The sequence below is a fragment of the Salminus brasiliensis genome, chromosome 1 (assembly GCF_030463535.1).
Source record: "Salminus brasiliensis chromosome 1, fSalBra1.hap2, whole genome shotgun sequence".
Classification (NCBI taxonomy): Eukaryota; Metazoa; Chordata; class Actinopteri; order Characiformes; family Bryconidae; genus Salminus; species Salminus brasiliensis.
In genome coordinates, this window is record NC_132878.1 from 8773387 (window position 1) to 8800104 (window position 26718).

Below are 26718 nucleotides of genomic sequence, written 5' to 3' on the forward strand. Positions count from 1 at the left end.
AGATGCCTGTAGAGAGCTACTGACCGACAGAGTGAGCTGACAGAGGCTGAGAAGAGAATGACACTGGCTGTTAATCATGACCTTACTGCCCGGTGCTCGTCTCATGCCTAAGGGGGGAAAAAAAACCCTGGTGTGCATACAGACACTGTCACAGAAGTATAAAAGTGGGCAAACCTCAGGCTCAAAGACAGCTAGGACTACTGAGTAAGCTAAATGGTGTGTTTTTGGATGTGTTTACATGCAAAGACTGAGGGGTTTACTCAACAGTCTGATGATGAAGATCTCAGTTTACATACATGGTAAAGGTCATCCGAGCCAAAATGACACGCACGTGCAGGGTACCATTTACTGTACACGTTACCTTGACAACGAGCATCATGTAAAACCAATGATGGTGTAATCAGGACATTTGTACTTTACATTCACTTATTAAAGGGGCAGGAGCACTATGGCCTGAGGATCCAGAGTTTGAATCTTGGGCCATGTTGGGTCGCCATCAGCAGCTGGAGACAGAGAGAGCACAACTGGCCATGCTCTCTCAAACCTCATCATGTATCAGAGCTGGGGATCTGGCTGCCTAGTGATGCTGCATTGGCGGCAGTTTGAAAAGAGGCGATGGCTGACTTTACATGTATCATGAGGAGGCATGTGCTTGTCCTCACATTTATAGTGTCGGGAGCATTGCAAATGAGAGGGGGAGTCCTAGTAAGAGGGTGGGTTAATTGGCTTAGCAAAAATGTGGGAGAACAGTGGGAGAAGGGGCGAAAGAGGCAAAACTCCAAGCTGCATGAGGTGGATGCCAGTCCCACCACTGGAGGAAAATGCTTTGTAAAGACTGGTGAGAGAGTCTTGTGCTGAAGGAATTCAGAGGTTATGAGCAGAAGTAAAATCTGACAGTCATTTATGATTTTGTGTAACCTGATGAACGATTATCTTGCACCTACAGAACATACCGTAAGAGCTTGTAGTCCAGTGCTAGTGTTGCTGTAGCCTTGTACAAGCTAGGCTGTTGTGCAGATCATATTTAAGGTTTCCTTTTAGGGATATAATCAGATCCAGGTCTTTACATGACTATTATACTTTTGCTTAAAATATTACCCACCTCGTTCGAATAGAATTAAAAATTAGAATATATATATATATATATATATATATGGACCTGTTCTGAGCTATTAACAGATTATTAACAGATTATCAGAGTGCATTAATACGTGGGTAGTATAAGAATACCACAACCACGTCTGTTTAAGATCACTTAAAGGAGAGCTAATGAACCGACTGCAATCCTTTCTGATTTGCACATATGCGACATGTCATCGTAGCTGCCAGGAAATGTAAAGCTTCAGCCGGTTTGCCATATTTCTTTCCCTTTTACACAAACTAAACCTGTGCCAGATGACTGTTAACCGAGATCACCAAGGTAACAACCTCGAGACACCATGATTTCCAGACATACACATAATTGTAAGCTCATGCCTGTACAAAAACACCTGTCTATAAGTGTTATAAGTGTATTGTGTACATTTAAGGAGTCATTTAAATCCTAGATTTCGACCATCAGCCTAAATAGCTTCAGATCTCTTGAAAAAAATAAACAGTAAATATATTCCTCTGACTTCAGAGACCAAGCTAAGTAGCCTCAGACAGGAAGCATTGTGTGATGCTTATAATTCAGTCATCCATTCATTGTCTTATCCACTTCTTCCTTGTCAGGGTCGCAGGGTCCAGGAATACCCCCCTGGACAGGGTGCCAGTTCATCGAAGGGTACAATACACACCCGTTCACTCACATCTTGGGACAATTTAGCCTAGCCAATCCACGTGCTAGCAATGTTTGATTGCACCAAACTCCTCATAGAACAAAGACTGGAGCGAGGATTGAATCCTCAAGCCCTTCGTCCAGAGGTCTTCAAATCTGGAACCTTGAGCCCAGTTTCCATTCCTGGACACTGTGATCCCAATCAATTACATCAGCAGCTTTCATTTCCAGAGATGACAAAATCCAGGACTGGAAACTGGAATCAAGGTTCCAGATTTGATGACCTGGACCTAAGTACAAAACTACAGACGCAAACGTACCTTGGCTGACTGACCATACTTAAGGGAACATTTGGCCACATTTCCCAATCGCAGCTTGAAAAGGATGAACACAGTCCAATCACAGCTTTTGAAACATGTCCAAATCATGAAACAAGCTGAAATACTGGCAGTTGTTCGACACCCACCTAATCTAACGAGAAACTGGCTCTTCAAACAGGCAGTGCTGCACTTGGATGAGTCATGAAGTGGGAAAATTCACAGCAAATTGAGTGTTTACAACACTGTAATGGTGGGCCTCACCACAAACAATTGCATAAGCACACAGCCTCCATGCAGGAAGTGAAGTGAGTCTTTATTAGAAATGTCAGGCTTTGGTTTGAGCCCACTCGAGAACTTTTTCCCAACCTTAAGCATTTTCTTCTTGTGCCAGATCAAACCCACTGCACATGAATTAGCTGCTTGTTCATATTTAGCCTCGCAGTGTTCTTGTGGGATCTTATGTTATTGTGTTGCTCTGAATGACGGTAATACACACTCTCTGTATTCCTGTGTATTCATGTGTGTATACATGTGGGCTTGAAGAGGGTCATGCGTTCGACCTCTGAATAGTCAATAACAGCTACAGTCAGTGCATTCCTAATGACCTCTGGCTGGCTGGACACTGAAGGACATGTTCATTAAGTCCCACATGAGATCACAATCGCTCTGAGAAAGCCTTTTTCATTAAGCACTTTAATGATCTCCTGGTGGAAGAAAGTCTCGAGAGTCAAGTGGGAAGCATGTAGAAATAAAGATCCAGAAGCCCACATGCACACTGGTGGTCAGAGGTTACCGCTGATCAGGGCTAGACTGCAACTTGAACCTGCTAGTCCAGCTGGAGTAACAGCCAAATTCACAGTTCTACACCACATCATGGCAACTATATACGGTTAAGCCTTAAAACATACAGCATGACGAGATAGTAACTAAGGGTTTGGTTCTTGTAGTCGGGGTGTTGAGCAGGCATGAAGACCCGAGTCACTTTGACAAGATGTCGGCGACGACCGGGTCAGAGTAGCTCTGAAACGGCTCGTGGGGTGCTCCTGGTAAACAGTGATTAATGCCCACCAACAGTGCGTCCACAAACTCGCAACAGGGTGTTGGATACCCAAGGCTCATTGATGCACAAGGGCAACGGAGACTATCCCGTCTAGGCTGAACTGACAGAAGGGCTACTGTAATGTTTAATAACAGCTATAGTAGGAATGTTTCACAACACATGGTGAACCACACCTTGCTCTGTATGGGGCTGCATGGACAAGGACTGGGTATGTGCCTATGCTAACCACCGTCCACCACTGAAGGGCGAAGAGAGCGCCAGAACTGGACAAGGTCACCAGGTCAATTGCTAGGAAACTGGGTCTGGGCATTCATGCAAACGTCAATTTGACACATTGCAGACAAGGTACGTCTTTCTTCAATGGCAGTGGCCTCCATCAGCTGGATAATGTGCCCTGCCACACACAATGCTGAATAAGCATCAAGTGCTGGAACCACCCAACTTACGAGCCTCGTTAGGATCTGCAGGTAACGTCTTGGTGGACAATACTACAGGATGCCTTGCAGAGTCCATGTGTTGATATGTTGGAGCTGTTTTGTCAGGGCATAAATGACCAACAGCATATTAGGCGTAATGGTCATGATGCTTTGGCTTAGCGGTATCTTAATGTATTTACCCTTTAAACCTGGATCACATACGCAAAGGCAAAAGTGTAGGTCTGTGAAGGGTAACCTTGTTTAGGTAAAATAGATAAATAAATAAATGGGTTATGCTGAAAAACATGGACGAACTGAACCCAGTCCAGAGCACGTTTCCCTCTCGGACGGTTGAGACACACATGGTACACATGTGCATGTGGAGCCTCAGATCTAAACAACTCTCCGAATTCTCAGAATGAGAGTAAAACCACAACAAGCTGGGCTAAACTCAAATACGTCAACAAATTAGTGACCGGTGAAGTCAATGTGGAACAGACTGTTGCATCATATATGTAGATCTCTCTCCCATGTGCACACACACACACACACACACACTGCAGGCTTACTGAGCCTTTCCTAACCACGTCAGAGAATCGAGAGGGATGGTGGAGTTGGCATGGTTACCAAGATTTTTTTCTTTTTTTTTTTCTAGCTTCCTTGACATATGGAGTGGACGGTCTAATCCCACAAGGTTCGCTATATGCTTCCCTTCTTAGGTAGGGCAATAAATAGCCAGATATGGACCTGTGGACCTGATGTGACGGAATTGTGCACAGCAAAATAAAATATATATATATATAAAAATAAATAATAAAAATCACAAATCTAATTAAAGATTTAGTTTAAAGGCACCATAGACTGCATTTGTTGAGCATTTTGTATAAAATGTATAAAAAAGTAAGCATGTGACTTCAGTTGGGGTGGAAAATACACAGGTGCAGTTTTACAAGCCTATTTACCACCCTGTTATTTTGCCTGGTTTTTATTTAATGGTGGGCTTAAGGGGGTAAAGGAAATGCAGAAACAAAAACTGATGAGCTCTGCCTTTATAGGCAGGTCTACAGCACCACAGCTGCCCAGCATATCCTAGCATAGCCTAGCCTAGCCTTTAACACTCTAACAAGAACCTTAACCTTTATAATCACACCTAACACTTACAACTGCTGGATAGTGTTGCCACCTCATCTGTCCCGTCTCAGTGTCCAGTCAGAAGATGTGCGGTTAAGCTAGCTGAAGAGATTGCAGTAAGGTCTAGTAGGGTTAGTTTTTGGCCCATCAACCAACAAGCACCCAGCTTTTTCCTCCCTAGCCTTCACTCGCAGGTGCCGCAGTTTACCTCTTGCTGTTGCACGGACACCTGTAGCGGGACATCCTCTGGTCGGGCCTTCTATGAGCGGTGCTTTGCCCGTTCAGCTAGTGTTTAGCCTGGTTAAAGTAGACATTTTGCATATTGCAGCAGGTACACTCTTCAGCTACACTCGAACAAATAAGGGCAATAAAAATAGAAAACAACACTTCTGATTTAATAAAGAAGCATTTTTGTAACAGAGATGTGACCATTAAATTGATAAAGAACCTTTACATCAAGAGAAAATCTGTTTTTCACACTCACATATCTCGACGACTAACTTCTGGTTCTGGTTCTTTATGAAACCAAAAGTGTTGTTTTCTATGGCATCGCTCCAAATAGCATTTGTAGCACCTTTAGTTTTAAAAGTGTAGTGGGCTGGGTGTATGTACATTTTGTTAGGGTAAATAAAATGAGTCAAGACTGTTTAGGGGGTTTGGAATTGGCTTGTTTCACAGATGGTGAAGGAGGAAGGAGGAACAGCAGAGTTTGACATTCACAGTTTGTCACTTCCATGTACTGAACTGTTATTATTCAACTATACCAAGATTCACCTGTTTTCCATTCTAGGGCACCCAGATGAGCCCGGCCTTAATCTAAGCAACGGTAGTGAACTGGCTCTTATATTGCCAAGCAAGGTGGGAAGTCGTGGCCTAATGGTTAGAGAAGTGGGTTCGAGACTGGAAGGTCATTGGTTCGAATCCTATAGGCAGGTAAGAATTGGGGGTAGAGGACATGAAGGCTGTCTCTCGTGCCCTTGAGCAAGGCACCTAACCCCCAACTGCTCCCCGGGCACTGGAGGTGTGTCACTGCCATTAGTACACGTGTGTGTGTGTGTGTGTGTGTGTTCACTACCACAGCTGGGACCAATGTGGAAGACATATTTCACTGTACAGCGACAAACACTTGCACCTTTATCAAACTGGTATCCCATTTGTATTTATTTTTTAATAACTTAACATTGTTAAACCCTTTAAACTGTGCAAACATCTTAAGACGAATGGGCCAATCAAAATGTTCCAGAAGTACTGCATTACAATAATCTCTACAGAAGCCATGACTGAACTCTGTCGCCTTCTATGGACTTCAAAAAATTATATCTTAGCATAGTGACATCCTCTAAAACCTAGTCTAATATCTCATATTCCTCAGTTTTACATTGATGTATGACTATTATAGGAACATTTCATTTATTACTGCTGTACTACTATTATCTGCTGAGTGTTTTATTTCACTGGCAGAACAAGTGGCTTGTTTCAAGCATGAATTCTTGTCTAAAAAATCTTATTGTAATTTTGCACTTTTAGAACATAAAATCACCTAAAATAAGTAAAATAGGTTAAATAAGTTAAAAAATCCTGAAGTGTTATGTGTAAAAATCTCAAAATGAGAAATATAAAATATTTAGACCACATTTAAATGGATTTCCGCTTATTAAGAAATTATTTAATGTGTAAAGTTACCCTTTTGGAGCCTGTGCTGTTCTGAGGACCACTGTATTTCTGCACTCCTTGTTACACATTAAGTTTCCCTTCTTACTTCAAAGCTGTATCTGTAGTCCTCTCCCATCTTCTTCCATCGCCATCTTTCACTTTCTCTCAAGGTCAAACAATGAGGCTAAGGTCAACAGGATGACTACATTTCCCATGGTGCAATGGAGCCAGCTGTTGCGATCCGTAGCGCTACGCCAGAACACGCAAACGAAGACATCTGTCCGGTCTCAGGAGGACTGGAATAAGTTCAGTGTCAGAATCAGGACTGCTGGAGAACATGCCAGAGGCTGCATGGTGTGATGAGCGTAACGCTCAGCCTAGATGACAGTGTGTGACATATGCATGCAACCACTGTGGACTAACAGGCTGGCTGCATGACAACACGCGAGTGCACAAATATACACACACACACACACACACACACACACACACGCGCAAACACACACACGCAAACACACACACGCAAACACACACACGCAAACACAAGCGCAGACAGAAAAAGTCATCACTGTGCTCCAGGGTCCCCTTTTTAACACCTGTCCAGAGCGGTTCTCTAAAAGGAGCACTTCAGACGTGAGGCTGTTGTATGGTAATACACTCAGTCTGCGCTGAGAGCCGACTAATCAGTCCCAGACACACTGGAGCGGTGCTTCAGCTCAGCTCCGCTGCCAGATTAACCCCCTAAACCCTACACTCATTACGCAGTTATTACTCCATTATGAACCTTAAGGATTCTTATCCAGTAAATATTAGTCCTATGGTTCAGTTATTATTTGGTCATTCATTTTTCAAGGAGTGATTATTCAGTTATAAGCCTTAATGATGATTATCCAGTAATACTATGCTAATTATTCATTTATTACAGGCTCATTTTGTTGTGTCGTTAACCTCAAGGCTTCATATCCACTAATTACTATGCTTAATATTCAGTTATTCAACTTTTCTTAATCAGTTATTCATATAAAGCCCTTTTTCTGAGTAGCTATTAAGTGTATTTTGTTTTAGCTACAATTATCAATCTTATACCATTATTATTCCGAAAACTTTACCGTATCTATTATGCTTATTATTTTCTAAATTATTTGGTTAATCAGTTCTTCTAGACAAATTTATTTATTTAATTTAGTTATTTATAGTTATGCTTCTTATCCATTAAAACTATTCTAATTATTAAATTACTATGTTGGTTTTTAGTTATTAGTCTTAATTATTTGTATTTATTTTTAGTTTTTTAATCTTAAGGCTTCGTATACAGTACATACTTACTTTCATATTCGATTATTATTTAGTTATTCTAGTCTCATTATTCAGTTATTAATTTAAAGCCTTGTTTTCCAGTAGCCATTAGGTTTATTATTCAGCTATGATTCCATTATTACTTCATTTTCTTACTCCATTGTTATGCATTAAATATTAATAAAATTTTTATCTACTATGCTTATTTTTTTCTAAATGGTTTGGTTATTCAGTTCTTTTATACAAAGGTATATATTTAATTTAGTTATGTATTGTTACACTTATCCAATAAAACTATGCTACTTGTTAATTTACTACATTGTCATTTTTTAATTAGTCTTATTCAAGTATTATATTTCAGTTATCAGTCATTTATTAATCTTAAGGCTTTGTATACAGTAATTAATATTTAAGTTTAATTAAAGTTTAATATTCAAATATTAAGATCAAATGTCATTATAGTCTTTTCAGTACAGTCTTTCAGTACAGTACAGTATTTCATCAGTATTAACCTTATTCTGTCATTATCCAGTAATAATTCTTTTTATTATTCAGTTCTTCATTGGTCACTTCGTTATTCACACTTAGCATCCAGTAACTTCTATGCTTGTATGCTTCTTATCCTATAATACTAGGCTAATTAATTACATGGTCATTTCTTCAAATGATTAGTCCAGTACGCATGATTTTTATTTTTCAGTGATCATTCAGGTAATTCTAAGCATATGAATACAGTAATTACTAAACCTAATATTCAATTATTATTCAGCTACTCTAGTCTCATTATTCAGTTCCAAAAACATTTGTATTAGTTACATAATTTTTAATTACAGAATTTTATTCTTTTCCTGTTATTATTCTTATCACACAGTTAATCTTTGATCATTTATTTATTCAAGACTTATTATTTAGTCATAAACCTCAATTAAATTACTTAGTTTGTAAGTTACTCTGATTTAATTCTAAATTAATTTATTATCCAGTAACACTAAGCTAACTGTTCAACCTTTCAGTTATTCTATTAATCTTAAAGATTCTCATACACTAACAACTAAGCTTAATATTCAGTTTAGTCATTTAGTTATTCTAGACTCAGTAATCAGTTGTGAATCCCAGGCTGTGTTTTCCAGAAACTATTAAGTGTATTACTCAACTCTTGTTTAGTTAGTCATACTTACTTTAAGTCATTAGAAAGGCTTATAGAAACTACTGGGGTTAATATGCAGGCATTATTCGCTGAAGAAATTTTAATTCAGCTGTTAATCCTATGTGTAATCCTAAATGTTCATTCATCAGTAGAGATTATTCAGTAGATACTGTGAACTTCCTGCGCATGTTATGCAGTTTAGGACCTGAAGACCTACTGACAGCTCCTCAGAGCTTAAAGGGGTTAAAGGTAGAAGATGACTGCAAGCTTGCAACCCTTCCTTGAGTGTGTGTGTGTGTGTGTGTGTGTGTGTGTGTACATGCGGTTTCTGACCTGTGCTTTGGCCAGTCTTTTCTCCAGCACGTCTCGCTCTCTCTCGCTGTGCACAAGGCGCTTGTTGAGCTCCACCACGTCACCCTTCAGAGACGCCAGAGCGGCCAGATGTAGCTAGAGAGACAGAGAGAGAGAGAGAGTGTGTGAGTCAGTATATTCATTCAAGATAGGTTCAAGAAGGTTGTAGATGCACACCATGCCCGATACCATCCTGCAGATAGAGGGGTATATAAAGCCCTGTGGCACTGGGCTGTGGAGCAGTGTAGTGCTTGAGCTCCAGCCAATGCCTCACCAACGACCTCACCAAGGCAGAATGCCATCAAATCCTCATAGCAATGTTTCAAAATCTAGTGCAAGGCCTTTGCAGAGAGTAGAGGCTGTTACTGCACCAAAGGTTAACCAAACTCCCTTTTATTACCCTTGATTTCAAAAGCTACCCTGGAGGAGCACAGGTGTCCACATACTTTTAGACGTACAGTGTGTGTTTAAATATGTTTAACACAGAAGGAGGTCTTCATGGGGGGTCCTTATTCACAGGCATTTCTTGTTGCCTGTTGTTGGTGCTGCTTTCCATGGGTTTTCCCCACAAAGCAGAGACCTCTGACGTCCTGAAACGGCATGAAAACAAACACCCGCACACACAAAGACTGTTGTGGTAAGTGCAGCAGCGTTTCAGCATGTGGCACACGCAGGCTCTTCACTCCGGTGGGCCGCTGAGATTTCACACATGAGTTCCCATACAGCTGTCTGACTGTGCATGCACACACACACACACACTCTCCTATGCTGTCACACACTATCATGCATATTCTCTCCAGCAATTAATCACTCTTTCTGCACACAGCTGATTAAACCTAAACCCGAGTGTCAGTTTCGCTTTCAAAAGCTCACCTGATAACGAGAGTGCCGCGGTGAAACACTCTTCCCTGCAAGGAGTGGCATGCGTGTGTGTGTGTGTGTGTGTGCCTACGCTGGCTGAGAGTGAGATAAACACACACCCTGAGGCTTTAGAAGAAAGAGCCAACCAGCGCTGGCATCAACAACCACACATACAAAAGGCCCTTTTGAGAAAGCACCACTTTCCCACACTGTGAGCGTCTGGCGAGCGTCTCACCGCAGTTTGAGAGTGCGAAGGCGTGCGCGAGAGCGAGCCAGAGGGCCTACTAGTTAACCGGCTAGTTAGCTCCACCCTGGAGATAAGACAGAGTGTGTGTGTGTGTGGGGGGGGGTGTCAAAAACTGACCACACTCGCCACGCAGCGTCCACCAAAACGTCTGCAGAGCAGAGCTGGGCCGGTTTCACTTCCTCGGCCAGCGGCTGCAGCAAAGCCCTGCTAATTCGGCCACTGGCCTCGGCCCAAAATCAACAACTAATAAGCAGTGGAAGCTTACAGGCCAAGTTAGCATAGTGCACATGCTAAAAACTGTACATACTGTACATACTGTACATATACTGGTGGAATAACGAGAGCTCGGAACAGGGAACTGAAACACTGTTGTTTCTTCACTGAAAAGAAACTAAAACAGAGCTCGGAAAACAGGCCAAAAAGTCAAAAATCCCCCAGACTGGCACCGAAGTCTTCATTAAGAGAAGACTGAGAGAAGGCCAAAGAGGCTAATAGCAATGGCTACTTCGTGAGAAGGTGGGCGTAAAGCTGACCAGAGACCAGAGAGAAAAATGCTTGACTGGAGGCTGAAAGCTAACTTTAGGCCGAGCGTAAAAATGCCCTGTTGTGGTAATCTTCAAAAGCCGACTGCACCGTGGCATATGGAGGCCTCCGGAGAGGCTGAAACGGCTTAAACCAGCCAATTGGCTACAATCTCTTCAGCTAGCTAGCCAACTGCACATCACGGCAAGAAGTGCAGACACTTAGAGGACCCAAAATGGACGGTAGCACTATCCTTAAGACACCGAGAATAATCGTTTGATTGCATTTGTTCTTGTTCTATAGAGCTAAGCTGTGCTAAGCTAGGCTAGGCTGTGCTAAGCTATGCAGCTATGTGCAATCGTGGAGCAGAACCAGTTAAGTCTGGCTGACTGAAACCTGACTGAATCGTCAAATGCTTAGACGAGAAGGACATAGACGAGAAGGAGCGGCTGCAGTTGGAAGGACAGAAAGCTCAGTGATGTTTATTTTCTCCATGGGTTTGGGCCTGTAGCCACTCGCTAAGCTAGCTTTGGCTTAACTAGCTCAGCTCCAGCTCCAGCGAGTAACCCAGAGCAGCTGCTGTTGACTAACTGCTGAGCTCCCAGCACAAGTAAAAACTGAGAGGGAAGTCGAGCCACTGGTTCTGCCGTGTTTGGACTCGTAGTCAGCTGGCACTATCCAGCTATAGTAAGATAAGTTAGCTAGCAGGCTAAACCCCACAGCACAGGCCGTGTTCCAGCTAACTGAGGCTCAAATCCCACCTGTTTAGAGGATAAAGCCTCATATCTGAGAGCACAGAGTCGGGGGGTGGTCTTAGGACTCCTAGGACTCTCAGGACTCTCAGGACACTCTACTATGGGGGCTTGTTTTTTCCCCCAGCGTTTTTTTTTTTTTTTTTAGAGCACACCATCACCAATCAGTCAGTCGTAACTCTGAAATACCGTCCTCATACAGCAATATACGGTATTACCATTATACTCCCAACCCTATTTGTAGCCTGTGTCAAGTTTATTTATTTATTTTTTAATGGGTGAAAAAATGCCAATGGCTAACACTAACACAGCTAAATGCTTACATCTGACCGCAGGCTGTCCAGATCATGGCAACATCCGTATGTCTTTTCGCCTCGATTACAGAGACCTTCATCCCTTCACTGCTTCTTAAGGCAGTGACCTGAGATTTGGGACACTGGGTCTTCCTTTCCGGGGACCGCTGTGCCGGCTAAGGGTTAATAAGCACGGCAGATTCAGTCATTTGCTAGAAAAGTCATCTCTGAAAATGTCAGGAAAATGTATATTTTTTAATGCTGTGATGAAGACTGGCACGTGGAAGAGGAAGGAATGACTCGAGCTGGCGACAGCCAGGCAATTAGAGATCGCTCGAACGAGAGCGACCTTTGGCCCCCATTAAAATGGCCCTGTCGCATCTAGAACGAGATGTGATGAAGATAGGAGTTGTCCGTTTCAGAGATGGCCCTCAGACGTAATGAAAGCAGACGAATTTGCTTAACCTCCTCTGTCGCGGATGGGGGGGGGGTTGGAATTGGATTGGAATGGAGCGGCAGATGGGATTGTGGTAAATGAAGGAATGCAGGCTTGACGCTTCCGCTCACGTCCCCCTGTAGATCAGGTCATAAGAATGCAAAGGAAAAAGGGCTATTTGTTAGCACACAGCTGCCGTGTAGGAGATATGCAGTGCTATACAGGAGGTTCTAGATCCAGGCTGTGATCAATACCCTGTTGGAGATGTGTGTGTGGGGGGGGTGGGGGGGGCTGGCGGCAGACCCCGTCACTTATCTCACAGGAAAAATTATATTAGTGCTCTGTAATGCACTTCCATTATCTATTTAGAGCCAAAAGGAGGAGGGGGTAGTCTGTACGCAAGAGTGTCTGTGGGTTTGACAGATGGAGCCTGGGTGTTTTTACAGATGTTCAGGCACTTCACAACACTCTAGGGGTCTTGCTCTCAGACATGGGCCAATCATCTGTCTGAATATACACAGAGACACTCACCCCGCTCCGCCTCTCTCTCAATCTCCACCAATGTCAAGAGTCATTCATCAGAAATGGTGTACCCCACCCAACTGGTGACAGTAAAAGCACACTCACCCGCCACAGTCATAAACAACTAACGCCTGCATCACACACACACAATTTACAGCACTTAGAGACCAGAAGAGTCATCCAGCCTTTAGTCAAGAAGGTCTGGGGTACAGTTATGGATAACCGTGTGCAACTGGTGCCTGACAGATGTTTCAAACCAATTGCTGATGTATTCACTGTATTACAGAAGACGGAATCATCAAGCCTAGTGACAGCCCTAACCCTTATTTCAGAGGGTAGCAGAGCCAGGGCCTGGGATAGGTGATGCAAACGATGCCTAAAGGCTCCCTTAAAGGTTTAATGGTGATGGGACATCCCCTTTGAATGATTTTGGGGGGTGGCAGAACCAGGGTCTGGGGTCCCAGCTGGGAACTGAAGCAGGAGACTCCCTGCAATTTCAAGTCAATCAAACCCCCCTTCTATTAATTCAGGTGGGTGACAGAACCCGGTCCTGAGCTCTGGCTAGAAACTAGGGAAGGTGGCTGAAGGCTCCCAGAAAGGATTTGTACTGATCAGACTTCCCCTTCCATAGAACCAGTCTGCCGAGCCTCCCATGCAAGTTCCCAAGTCCATGGGGGATCAATGGGACTCCATAATTCAGGTGGTAGAACCATCTCCTGGGTTGGGTGCTATGAACAGTGGCTTGAAACAGTGGCTTGAATACGGACTGGACTCAAAATTAGGTAGGTGGCAGAACCAAAGGTCTGGAGCTCTGGCTAAGGACGCCGGGTAAAGGGTCCTGGCACACCTTCAAGCCAATGGAACACCCCCTTCCATTATTTTGGGTGGATAGTGGAACCAGGCCCTCAAAGCCTCTATGCCATTCCCTCCACGCTTCTGGGCTTGGCCATGGCCACCGGGAACCTCCAGAAATTTGGGTGGGTGGTGACAGAACCAGGCCCCAGGCCCCAGGCCCTTATTCATCAGTGGTTGGGAAAAAAAATATTTCAAGGAAACCATTTCAAGGCTGAAATGCAGCCACTGAGCTGCTTGAACATGCTCAGAGCTGCAGGCAGATATCGATATCATGCCAGAGAACAGTTGACAGAATGACAGCAGAGAGCTGCCTATGGTATGGTGTGCATTTTAAGATGTTCTCAGAATAGAGCATTAGGTTTCACACATCACACTAAACAGCTTCGGCTCTCGTAAAAAAAAACTGTCATATTATAGCTATAGTATACAAGGGACACCTACACCAAATTAGACGACGGGACTGCTTTCAAAGCCTTCTTTTAAAGTTCCAGTTGCACCAATATTTGGTCTTAGTGTGTGTTTCTGGGCTTACGCGTGACAGCCTACATTTAGATGCTTAACCTTAGAGAAGAATGTAATTAAAAACAGCTCATTTTAAAGCTTCAAGCTGTTTTTAGAACAAACGAGATCAAGGGCAATTCTCAAGATTTTCATTTTGGCTTCATCAGAAAAGCCAAAAGCCAAAAACGAACCCTGGTGTGATTGCTCTGTTAGTGCCGTTTGTTAGAGTAAGTGTTAATGCCGGACTCTGTGCGGTTCGTTGGAATTATGAACGCAATTCGAACCAAAGGCATCACAAAGCAAACGCAGAGCACTGGTTCACTCCTGCCCAAACCTAGTACCTAAACCTAGTACCTAAACCTAGTACCTACCCTCTCTGCTCGCTCCATCACAACAGCTTCTGTCTGACGCGTTCCTTAAGTAGGGCTGTGTCCCAACCCACACACTACCACACTTCCACACTACACAGTGTTTCAAAACTCAGCATTATCTCCCTGCTTGGTCCGGACCAAGGGAACCGAACTACAAGTATAAAAATGCCATAGAAAATGGGTTTCAAGTGGCTTAGCGGTGCTGCCAGTAAGGCCTGGGGGTCGTAAGTTTAAATTCCGAGTCATGCCGCTTTGACCTCTGAAGCCGGAGTCTGAGAGAGCACAACCGGCCATGCTCTTAAGCGATGTTGGCCAGAACAGGTGTCGGTGCGGTGAAGCTGGGGACCCGGGAACCCTTTCCAGCTTCTGTTCTTCAGAAGGGGCTAGAAGAGGCACCCATGTGACAATTCTCTAAGGAATCATTATCTTTTCAGGAGACTGTCTGAGATGTCTGATGTCTGAGTAGGTGAAACATCACTGCTTATGCGTCGAGTCCGTTCAGCTCCCCAAACACCAGAAACTAATTAGAATAGGTTAAATAGCTCAGGTGATATTTTAACCTTATTGGCCACCCTGTGCTCCAGCACTCACCTTCACTCCTCTCATCATATGACATGCAGGCTCTAAATCATTAAATGAAGTGTGTCTGGAGCCGAGCTGACTGTGTCTGGACTGACTGACTGACGCTGTTCACACCCCCTGTCTCTAACTGTTGTGTCAGATCCGCTAGCTGACCAAAACAAGGGCATCAGTCTAAAAATGACACCATTTACTTCCTCTGCTATTAAAAGGTCTCTGGTAATGTGTTTCCTCAGCAGCTGTGTGTGTGTGTGTGTGTGGGTGTGTGTGTGTGTGTGTGTGTATGCGCATGTTTGTTTTAGGAGTCGTCCTCCTGAGGATTCCTCCCCGTCTCCTCCAATTCTTCCATCTAGGTTGAGATACCAGCTTACAGCCATCTTGCTCTCAACCTTTAGAAGTCCAGAGTCAACACTGTAGACATTCTTGGCTAATTAAATGTCTAATTAGATAAGTATGTAATGCATTATACACTACATGGACAAAAGTATTGGGACACCTGCACATTCCTTGTACCTTCTTAAATTAAAAAATAAAAGAGCTTATAGAGTTCATTCTGCTTTTGTTTGAGTAACTGCCTCTACAGTCCAGGGAATAAGGCTTCCTACTAGATTTTGGAGGAGCATTGCTGTGAGGATTTGAGCGTTAGTGAGGTCAGGATGTCGGTCGATCACCACCCCACCTCATCCCAAAAGTACTGGATGGAGCACCATCCATCATTCCAGAGAGCACAGTCAGTTCCACTGCTCCACAGCTCAATGCTGGGGGGCTTTTTAGTTCTATCCTACGAGCAGTTTGTCCCAATATGGACTAGACAAGCTGTGTGTGTATGCATTTGCAATAGGTGCAACATAAAGTAGCCGGATGCATTCATTAGCAGGGGTGTCCACAAACATTTGGACAATAGTGGAGAACATCTTGCACTCAATTAACAGCGAGATCAAAACTCACCCAGTAAAACTTTGTTGATGCAACATAAAACAAAGCCAGACTGGCAATTCTTTAAAGGTCAGAATGAAGATCGGCTTGTACGGAGTTTCTACTGTATGTCTGTCTGAGTTTCTCATTAAAAACCCCAATCAGCAAGAAAGCACAAAGCTCTTAAAAGACAAGGGGTCTGTACCCCGACAGAAAGCACCGTTGCGTAATTACAGCTGCATTATTCATGGAAAGCTAGACTAACATTATGAGAGCTACAGGCTAAACCCACAGAGACCAGAGAACTTCAGAGATATGCAAAAGAGAAACTCTGGAAAACACACTAGTTACACTATATAGACAAAAGTATTTGGACACCTGCTCATTTCACAGTTTCTTCTGAAATCAAGAGTTTAAGAAAAAAGTTTATCCTGCTTTTGATGGAGAAAATGAATGAAGTGTCTCTACTGTCCAAAGGAGGCTTTCCATTATAATTTGGAGCATTGCTGTTAGTATTTGATTGCATGCACTAACAAGAGCATTAGTATGGTCAGGAAGTTGGATGATCACCACCCCACCTTATCCCCAACTCATCCCAGAAGTACTGGATGAAGCACCACCATCATTTCAGAGTCCACAGCTCCACACTGTTCATTAAAACATCTCCAAAGTTCTCCTCATGGAGTTCACCTCCAATCAACACCTGGTTTGGTGAATCAGGGCTTAATGATGATAAATCAGGTGAAGCTGCTGCTGCTGATGGATGATGGAATTAAACACATCCACGCTGTGCTGGCTGATTAGGGGTGTCCAGGAGAAACCTGGAGCCAAGCTCTTCAGACTATAAACTGCTAGTGTGGACCAATCCCTGAGGTGGAACGGGAGGATGGAGCCCAGGTCGGCTTTTCTGTGGTCTGCATGTGAAGATGGAGAAGACAGGGTGGTGGTGGTGGGTGCGAGGTTTGTTCGAATGGGGATAGACTGTGAGCTGTGGGCAAATAAAGGGGATGAAGGCCTGGAGAAGGCCTTCCACCAATCGCTGCCAGGTGAGAAAGCTTATTTTAAGAATCTGGAGACAGCGCTCCTTAAATATGTTTCAGTGCTGCAATCGATAGCGAAATGACCTCAGCTGTAAGATCACTCTGGGAACCATATCCACAAGGTTATTTGGGTTCGAATAAAGAGCCTGCATGAATCTTTAACAGGCACTATTGATTCAGCTCCGTGACATTTCAAGTCTCCTAAAAAAAATAAAAAAAACCCCAGAAAATATACTGCGCCAATTACGCTAATTGTTCTCTCAGGGTCTACAAAAAAAAACCTCAGAGAGGGCAGAAGGCATCGTTCTCACCTCTCCAGCTACAGAACCGCTCTCTGTGCTGCACATAAGCAACAGTGTTTCATTTATCTAATCATGTTCGAGCCTGCAGACTGCCAGGCCCCGGAATGGATCACAAGGGAACTGTTCAATAGCAGGGCTAATTGGGTACATTTAGGGCCAAAGCGTGTCAGAAAGACTCCAGAACATTCCCTCCCTCAGCCAGTCTGGCAACTCATTATATTTAAAAACCACTGATCCCAGGTGCCTCGGACCTTCAGCAAAGTGTTCTCATGGCTTCTCACTGTGGCATTCAGCAGAAGATATTAGAAGTATCTTCTAAGTCGTATGTTGGCCTTGTGCTTGTAGCGCAAGACTAAAGAGCGAAGCCGTCGTATAATTATTACGAGACGCTGTGTGTGCAGTTCCTGGACCTGATTTAGCAACACAGCAAATGGAAAAAGAAACCGTAACTGGTCTAATGGGTCTGCACTGGTGCAGAACGGTACGCACAACATTAGTAATCATTTGGCCCTTCAGTGAAAAAGATGCCAATGAATAATTAGATGTCCCAATACTTTTGTCCATGTAGTGTATTTTGGTGCAGAAGCTTTTATCTGCTTGAAATATCTGTGAACTCAAATTTTATTGGTCATTGCAGATCATTTATTTACATTTGATTGACTTGAAATATAAAAGTCTGTCACGCAGGTTTCTCCTGTTCAACATCCGGAGAATTCGAGGTCACCCAGGTGCTCGTTCAGTCTCTCGTCACTTCGAGACTTGATTACTGGAGCTCTCTTCTGGCTGCTCTCCCTCTACACACCATCAGGCCCCTGCAGTTAATCCAGGATGCAGCGGTACGGGACGTCAACATTTTTTAATTCAGCCATGTTCATCTCCTCCTCTGCTGCGTTCTCTCTTCACTGGCTTCCTGCAGCTGCTGCTCCCATCAGATTCAGAACCCTGATGCTGGCCTACAAAGCCAAGACTGGACCAGCCAGACCCTTCATACTTGATGGTGATGGTCAAAAGCCGGTCTGCACCAAGAGCCCTTCCAGCTTCGAGTATTAGGCTCGGCTCGGCTCGACCCGCCATCCCTTGAGATCCACGGAAGACAAGCGTCCAGGCTTTTTTCTGTCCTGCACCAAAGTAGTGGACTGAACTTCCCCTGGGTGTCCGAACAGCAGAGTCCAACGCTCACTGTCTGAAGACCCTCCTCTTCTGAGAATACTTGGGCGAAGAGTACAGTACTATGGTCTCCATATTGACTTGTGTTTAGTAGAGTCTAAGATTAGAGACATCTTTGAATGTTTAGTCTATTTAAACTAGCTGAGGTTCTTCTTGAGTAAACAGTGAAGCACTTTTGTAAGTCGCTCTGGATAAGAGCATCTGCTAAAAGCCTTAAATGTAAATGAGGCATTTCTGAATCTGTCAGCTTTGATCTGAAGTTCTGATCATTTTCCACATCAAGAAAATGCAAACATCGTCTCGTTTAAAAGCCTCCAACTTTTCTACAGGCTAAACCCACAGAGACCAGCAAAAGAGAAACTCTGGAAAACACAGTAGTTACACTATATGGACAAAAGTATTGGGACACCTGCTCATTTCATAGTTGCTTCCAAAAAAAATCAAGGGCATTACAAAATGATCCTGCATTTGATGGAGAAAATGAAAGTCTCTGCTATCCAAAGAAGACTTACCATTAGAAATTGGAGCACTGCTGTTAGGATTTGATTGTATTCAGTAACAAGAGCGTCAGTGAGGTCAAGATGTTGGATGATCACCACCCAACCTCATCCCCAACTCCCCAATCTCAAAAGTATTGGATGGAGCACCATCCATCATTCCAGAGAACACAGGTCTTCCACTGCTCCACAGCTCAATGCTGGGGGGCTTTGTACCCCTCTAGCCCTCGCCTGGCATTAGGCATCATGGTGCCTACAGGTTCCTGGTGTTTATTTGCTCCAGAGAGTCCTATTCTACTGGCAGTTCTTCTCTACAGAGACTAGACCAGTTACATGCATAAGTGAATTAGAAGGGGTGTCCACAAACTTTTGGACGCATAGTGGATGCAATCTGCTCTAAATTTCCAATCATTTTCCACATCCAAAACTGCAAATAGCGCCTCTGTTGAAATCCTCCAACTTTTCAACAGAATTTCACAACTAAACACCTCCTGTACCGTCGACCAAGGCCGAGGAGTGCACTGTGAGCAGCTCAGGCTTCACTCCAGCTGCTGTTTATACAGTCACGCAGATGTTGCAACAGGCCTTACGTACGAGCCTGGGAAACCTACTGACAGACAAGAGGCACTCGTTATTAAAACCATGCTCGAGGGACGTGGGAGGAGCTCTTTAAACCCACGCAGCTCGTTAATGCCGTTTCTTCAGGAGTACAATTAAGTTAAAAGCATTACGCGCAGCGCTTGACCCCGCAACCCCCGTCCATTTCATGCACTCAATGAGATGGAAAGGTGATGGAAAGTACAGGAGCATCCTGTGCAGGGTGAGCGAGGACGCAGGTTTGTTAACTGAGAGCGCAGTGGTGGTGGGAGTGGGCGCTGAGCACTGATCTCGGGGGTGTTTAGGCTGTTCTGCGAGAAAGCTGGGTCTTTACGTTTACAGTGGCGTAAAGCAACCAGACGAGACACATCTGGTGTCGGAGGATGACCTAGAAGCTAGTGTAGCTACAATGTCATATACTGTGTGTAGTACAGGCCTACATCACACACTCGTCCCCCTTCCAAGCATATTCCACAGACTTGCTTACACTTCTAACGACTGTATGATGGTGTATGACATATCTAAGGCCCTCGGGGTCCGTTGCAAACTTAGGACTTGACTACATTTGGACAGAGTTTACCCAACAGTCACTTTCACCTAAAAATAAAAGAATAAAAGGTCACACAGACAGCCTATCTGCCAGTAGAATAGGATTTTCTGGAGCAGACTAGCACTGTGCCTAAAGCCAGGCATGGGCTAGAGGGGTGTAAAGCCCCCTAGCATTGAGCTGTGGAGCAGTGGAACTCTGGAACGATGGCTGGTGCTCCATCCAGCACTTTTGGAATGAGTTGGGGAGATGAGGATGAGGAAAGGTGGTGATCATCCAACATCCTGACCTCTACGTTTGTAAGAACACAGACAGCTTACAGTTTTCTCACCGTACATGGGGCCACAGAACAGTTTGTTGGGAGGGCTTAATGACATAGGGATCCGCTGTTTGCTGCCATATTTGCGTCACCTTTGTGCTGCAGGATCCTGGATCTCTATATTTCTAAATTTACATTTAAGGCATTCAGCAGACGCTCTTACCCAGAGCGACTTACAAAAGTGCTTTGCTATTTACCCAAGAAAACCTCAGCTGGTTTAAATAGACTAATAATTCAAAGATCCTCCAAGTTTAAACTCTACTAAACACAAGTCAGTAAGGTGACCACTCTGCTATTTACCCAAGTACCCCGTTCGGACACCCAGGAGAAGTTTGTTCCACCACTTTGGTGCAGGACAGTAAAAAGCCTGGACACTTGTCTTCTGTGGATTTTGAGGGGTGGCGGGTCAAGCCGAGCCGTACTTGAAGCTGGAAGGGCTCTTGGTGCAGATCGGCTTTTGACCATGACCATCAAGTACGGAGGGGCTGGTCCATTCTTGGCTTTGTAGGCCAGAGTCAGGGTTCTGAATCTGATGGGAGCTGCATCTGCAGGAAGCCAGTGAAGAGAGAACGCAGCAGTGGAGACATGGCTGAATTTAGGAACGTTGAAGACGACCCGTGCCGCTGCATCCCTGATAAGTTGCAGGAGTCTGATGGTGCGCAGAGGGAGACCAGCCAGAAGAGAGCTCCAGTAATCAAGTCTTAAAGTGACGAGAGACTGAACGAGCACCTGGGCGACTCTCTAGAGAGAAAGGGTCAAGAAGTACAAGAATACGTCCCATTTTAGCCAAATAACACTTTTAGTGCGCTGTAGCCTAATAAACCTTAGCACACTTGAGTCGGCTATGGGCCTCGTCCGACATCGCTACCATGGCATTAGCACAGCCCGCCTGTCTGGCTCATACAGCGTCGCTACTACGGCATTAGTGTGGCCCAGCTTGCTTAGAGAAGTAGCATTACCTTCACAAGGCAAACACTTCACTAAGCGAACAGCTGGGTTTCTGCATTAAAAGCTGACTCTGTGCTGGACTCTGTTCAGGATACTCCGACTGTATATACTGTCTTTTATACCAGAACTACAGCTTTTTTTTTGTTTGCTAGCATAGTGCTAACAGTATGCCAAAGTTATCACACACTCATTAAACCCCTCACTTAAACAGACCAGAATGATGGATGGCGCTCCATCCAATATTTTTGGGATAAGCTGGGGAGTTGGGGATGAAGTGGGTTGCTGATCACTCACCAATGCATGCAATCAATAAAAGTCCTTCTCAGCCTTGGATCTGGACTGGAGAGAATATCTCTATATATCGTGGAAAAGTAGCCTCCGCCCACAGCCAAAATTCGAGCCCATTTCAAGACTTACACACTTATCTAGAGGCCGCTTAAACTGGATTAGCCACAAATCCTCTGGTTGTAAATGAATTGCATTAATAGGAGCACCAGTAGAACATCTTAACATCATCATTTCATGTCAGACGTGTATAAAATGCTAAACAAGGACATTAAAAAAGGTCTTAAGAGCACGTAGAACACGTAGCCCTGCGAATTAGCTTCCGCTTAGCAGCTTATTATTATTATTAGCCCCGCAAAGAGCTCTGAAGCTGCTGATGATCGCTTATGGAATTTGCATTAAAGAAAAGCTGAAGATCCAACTGATCGAACAGTTCAACACAAAGGCCAGCGAGCTGCAGAAACTGCAGAGCTGCAGAAACAAACGAGCATGTGCTCTGGAAAGCCACGAAATGCCTTCGCTTCACAGGCCAACTCTGTAACAAGTCATTATTTCAGAGCAGAGCTCGAAACCAGGGCAAAGAGGAAGAGCAAAGTTTTTTCTTCCTCCTCAGAAAACCTTCAGCACCCACATTCCCTCTTAATTTGCCTGCCTGGCTGACACACACACACATATACACACACGTCAGAAGTGCTCGGATAGTCCAAATGGAATGCTGAAAAGAATTTCTCCCACCCACCTACTCACACACACACACACACACACACACACACACACACACACACACACACACACACACCCTGGGCATACCTCACTTCAGCTTCTGATTATCCGTACTGGTAACCCAGCACACTCACCTCTCATGCGCACAGTGATATGAAGGCAGTGCTGAGCTGTGCTCTGGAAGCTTCCAGGTCTCTAGACCTCTCTCCCTCTCAGTCTTCAGCGAGAAGCTGAAGGAAGCTCATGCAGACGAGCTCTCCACGCTGGTAGAAGAAGAGTAGGTCTGCCTGAGTGTGTGTGAGAGAGTGTGTGTGTGTGTGTGTTTGTCTGGAGCTGCTTCGCTGGAATGAGCTTCTACTTCTTCTTTTCCTTTCGTTGTTTGCGGCGCCCTTTCCTTCCTGACAGGATGGGGAGGGATGTTTTGTGTATATGTGTGTGTGTGTGTGTGTGTGTGTGTGTGTGTGCGTGTGTGTGCATATGTGTGTGTGAGATATGTCAGGACAACACCATATGTATCTAGAGCGTTGCTGGTTTTTGCATTAAAAGTATTTTAGGAGGCTGAAGTGTGCATCATGTAGTAGATGTATACTAATTGTCCAAATGTTTGTGGACACCCTAATTCTTATGAATGCTTTCAGCTAAATTAAGTTGCAGACACACACACCCAGCTTGTCTTGTCACTGTAGAGAAGCATTGCCAGTAGAGCAGGACTCTCTGGAGCAGATGAACATGAACCTGTCGGCCTAATGCCAGGCGTGGTCTATACCCTAGAGGGGCATAAAGCCCCCCCCCTTCCAAACATTGAGCTGTGGAACTGTGTTCTCTGGAGTGATGGATGGTGCTCTGTCCAATACGTTAGGGATGAGGTGGGGAGGTGATCATCACTAATGACCTAACTAATGATCCTAAATCCAGCCGAAAAGTCATCTTTCCTGGACAGTAGGACAGACAGTTACTCCAACGAAAGCAGGACCAACTCTTTTTATATAATACCCTTGATTTCGAAAGAAACAATTAATGAGCAGGTGTCCCAATACTTTTGGCCATATAGTGTAGATGTGATGAACCGATAGAAATAACCTTGATAGCTGCTTTATGGTTGAAGCTGAATGTTCGCCGCCTCCCACAGGTGGTACCATATTAACCAGAAATCAGCCACAGCTGGTTTCACTGGTTTGAGAATACTGGGGAAAGGACTACAATGGCTCTGTAGAACCAAATAAGGTTCCACTACCGATTTCAAAGAACTCAAAGAACCCTTTTTTAATATTAAACAATTAAATTACTAGATCAGATGATTCTGACGGCAAGTCTTGACCAATTCTGACTCACTGAATCATTATTTACTATACAATTACTTAAGTGTATTTGGCCTGCTGTGGCATGTCTAGCATAGGCACTCTGTGTACTGACTCAAGATCTTACTGACAACGCTTCCTCTCACACACACACACACACACACACACACACAGTAACACGACTCCCAGAACACAAACAGGATCCCTGATTCAGTCCTTACAGGTTCGGCGGGAGGCACCGCTGCTCTACAGGCCACAATGGAGTTTCTGACCTCGGCTAAGTCAGAGGTCAGCGATCGTGACCTCAGCTGGACATTAGAGTCACCAGGTCTGCACTTAGAACAGAAAAAAAAAAAACAACAACATAAAACCCACTAATGACTCCATGCTGAATGCCCTTATTCAGAAGAGAGAGCGAGGAATGCAGGAAGTGGAATAACAACGTGGAATTCTCCTGAATCTCTGACACAAATACGCGTCTGAATCATAAAAGAAGCAGCTTTAACAAACCTGAGGAGCCCCCCTGTAGCCTCAGTGCTGCAATGGAAGAGCTTACAGACCTGATACTGCTTGTTTTGACTGGACTGTTCTGACGAATACAGGATTTTAAAGGGGCTCTGCAATGTATTTATCTCAGTGTAGTTGAATGATGAGTTCTGTACTTGGATGCGACAAACCATAAACTTCAAACACTGCAGTCTGTTCCAGCAGAACCAAAACAGCTGGAAAAACGGACCAATTGCAAAAGCCTAAAACTCTCACATAACAGGCTGTGAAAATGTACACACCTGGCAAAAAAGGGGTTGCTACAGGGATGTACATCAGAGTGCCGAAGTGAAAGCTGTGGGTGGACTCAATTACAATATCTACTAAAGCAAAAGGGACAAATCAGGACCAAAACTGGAGCTAAACACACATCAGAAGGGGAAGCACTGGCTTTTTAATTTTTTTTAACCAGTAAGACTTACGAAAGACAAACCCAATTAGTGGCAAGGCTAAAAGCTAACCGCCTACAATCTCTTTAGGCTGCTAACAGCACATCACACTGAGAGGACACAATGAGAGGACAGCAGCACTGTCCAGTAAGACTCGGAAATTAGTACAGCGTTTCTGCTCCAGCATTAGGCCTGACAGCTGCCATTGGTGCAAGAAAACCAGCCAATAAAAGCAGAGTTTATCATTTTTTAATTAACTTACTCAGCAAAAAAGATTTAATACCAATAAATACCTTCAAAATTATAATTTTAGAAATTCTTAATTGACCTAGCTGATAACTGGGTCAGAGCATCATCTCCAAATCTCCAGGCAGCTCTTGTAGGGGTGTTTCTGGTATGCAGTGGTCAGTACCTACCAAAAGGGCGCCAAGAAAGGACAACCAGTGCCCAAGGTTACCACACAGGCCCTGCCCAGTGGGGTCACAGGTACACAAGGTTCATTAACACCATCTATGGAGGACCCAATTCACAACTTGCAGGACTTGCTTACAGGATCTGCTGAGAACACCTTCAGAGGTCTTGTGGAGTCCATGCCTCGAACGCTCAGAGATTAGGCAGGTGGTGCCAATGTTATGGCCGATGGGTGTAAATCTGCAGGGGTGTGTGCACATAGTGAAACAGACCAGCTTGTAGAACTGACGCTTTCTGTGCACCACTCTGTGTTTACTGCTGAATAAAACAGGCTTGTATTCCTGTTGGATGCGCTATGTTTTTTTCTCTCTCTCTCTAAGGGAGAGTGCAGTGTTTATTATAGCACTTATTGTAGAGTAATGATGGAATATGAATATTATAATTATACACTCACTTACGCATGTCTTTCCTTGGTCAAAAGGGGAGTTTCCAACACTAACAAATAAACGAAAATAAACATTTTGGGCTATATCAGTGAGACATTAACAGACACTCAGGGTACAAATGTCTACAGATGATGTGTTGTTATAATAATAGAGCATACTGCAAAACACTGCCACCTCATAGAGGATATTAATATTGTCCTGTAATGGTTATATATAAAAACATAAAAAGTTAATCATCCAGGTCAGCACACAAAAATGTCCACTGACATCCCTGTCCGGAAGAGGGAACCCACCCAGCTCTGCTCAGGACAAGGGTCAAGCACAGAAGACAAGCAGAAAATTCCTCAAGACAACAATAGCAAAGCCTAGACCCAAAGAACATGGATAAGGATCAGCAAGAGTTGTACAGAACACTCTGATGAATATCTCTCTCCGTCTGATTCAAAACAGCCACCGCCGCTGAACTATTCATAGCTCGAAATATGCCGACCGAACAACACCATTTCACAAGTCATTAAGCAAACCCAGAGAGACAAACACTGGGATTAGTTCTCTGTGTATTTTCTTAAGCAATCTAACACAGCGGGGTGGCTTCATTCGGCCTGTTTTTTTTACATGCTGAAGCAGAACTGTGTTTAGAGCTGAACATCACTGCCATACAAAAACCTCGTAAAAACAGAAAAACATTCCTAATATTCAATGGAAATCAATGTAGAAAGTTTTTAGTCCTCGTAATTTTGGAGCATTTCTATTGGTCAATTCATCCAGATTTTTTAATACAATATCAAAAATTTGTGAATCTGACAGCTGTTTGTCAAAACGTCGATATGAGGTTATTGCAGGACAGAAATGATAAGCGTTAATCAATTCTTCTGGTTCAGGAACCAAAAGGAAGCCAAGCTCGCTTCTTTATTTACACTTGTGCTGTTCCGAACCCAGCGTGGGCGCCCCCTACTGGCTGAAAGTTCAGTTCAGCTGTGTCTGTACCGCCTGTGACCTCAACAGATGATTATGAAATCCAGAATCTACAAGATGTGTACAGGGGAAAATCCCTTATTGACATAGTGGTGGGCGGCAACTTTCCAAACGTTACCAGTTTCATTGGTTGCCGTGGCAACGTACGAAGCAGAGACGTCTCTGATTGGCTTCATTCTCTCTTGCTAGCTATCCACTAAGCCTCACCTTCTTCTTAAGCTTTGCACTACAAGGCTAACGT

At 44.0% G+C, this 26718-nt stretch overlaps 1 protein-coding gene across 2 annotated transcripts in view; it reads right to left on the reverse strand.

Moving 5' to 3' along the window:
* The window catches only part of mcc (MCC regulator of WNT signaling pathway), a 122737-nt gene that overhangs the window by 76247 nt on the left and 19772 nt on the right, over window positions 1–26718 (reverse strand). The window contains exons 1-2 of one of the 2 annotated variants that reach the window (XM_072658364.1): window positions 10007–10063; window positions 9116–9229 (exon numbers count right to left, since the gene is read on the reverse strand). In XM_072658364.1, the coding sequence (XP_072514465.1) occupies window positions 9116–9229; window positions 10007–10057 (165 nt within the window). In that variant the 5' untranslated portion in view covers window positions 10058–10063. Of the gene's footprint in view, window positions 1–9115; window positions 9230–10006; window positions 10064–26718 lie in introns of those variants that run through there. The other variant, XM_072658282.1, reaches the window with a different exon arrangement.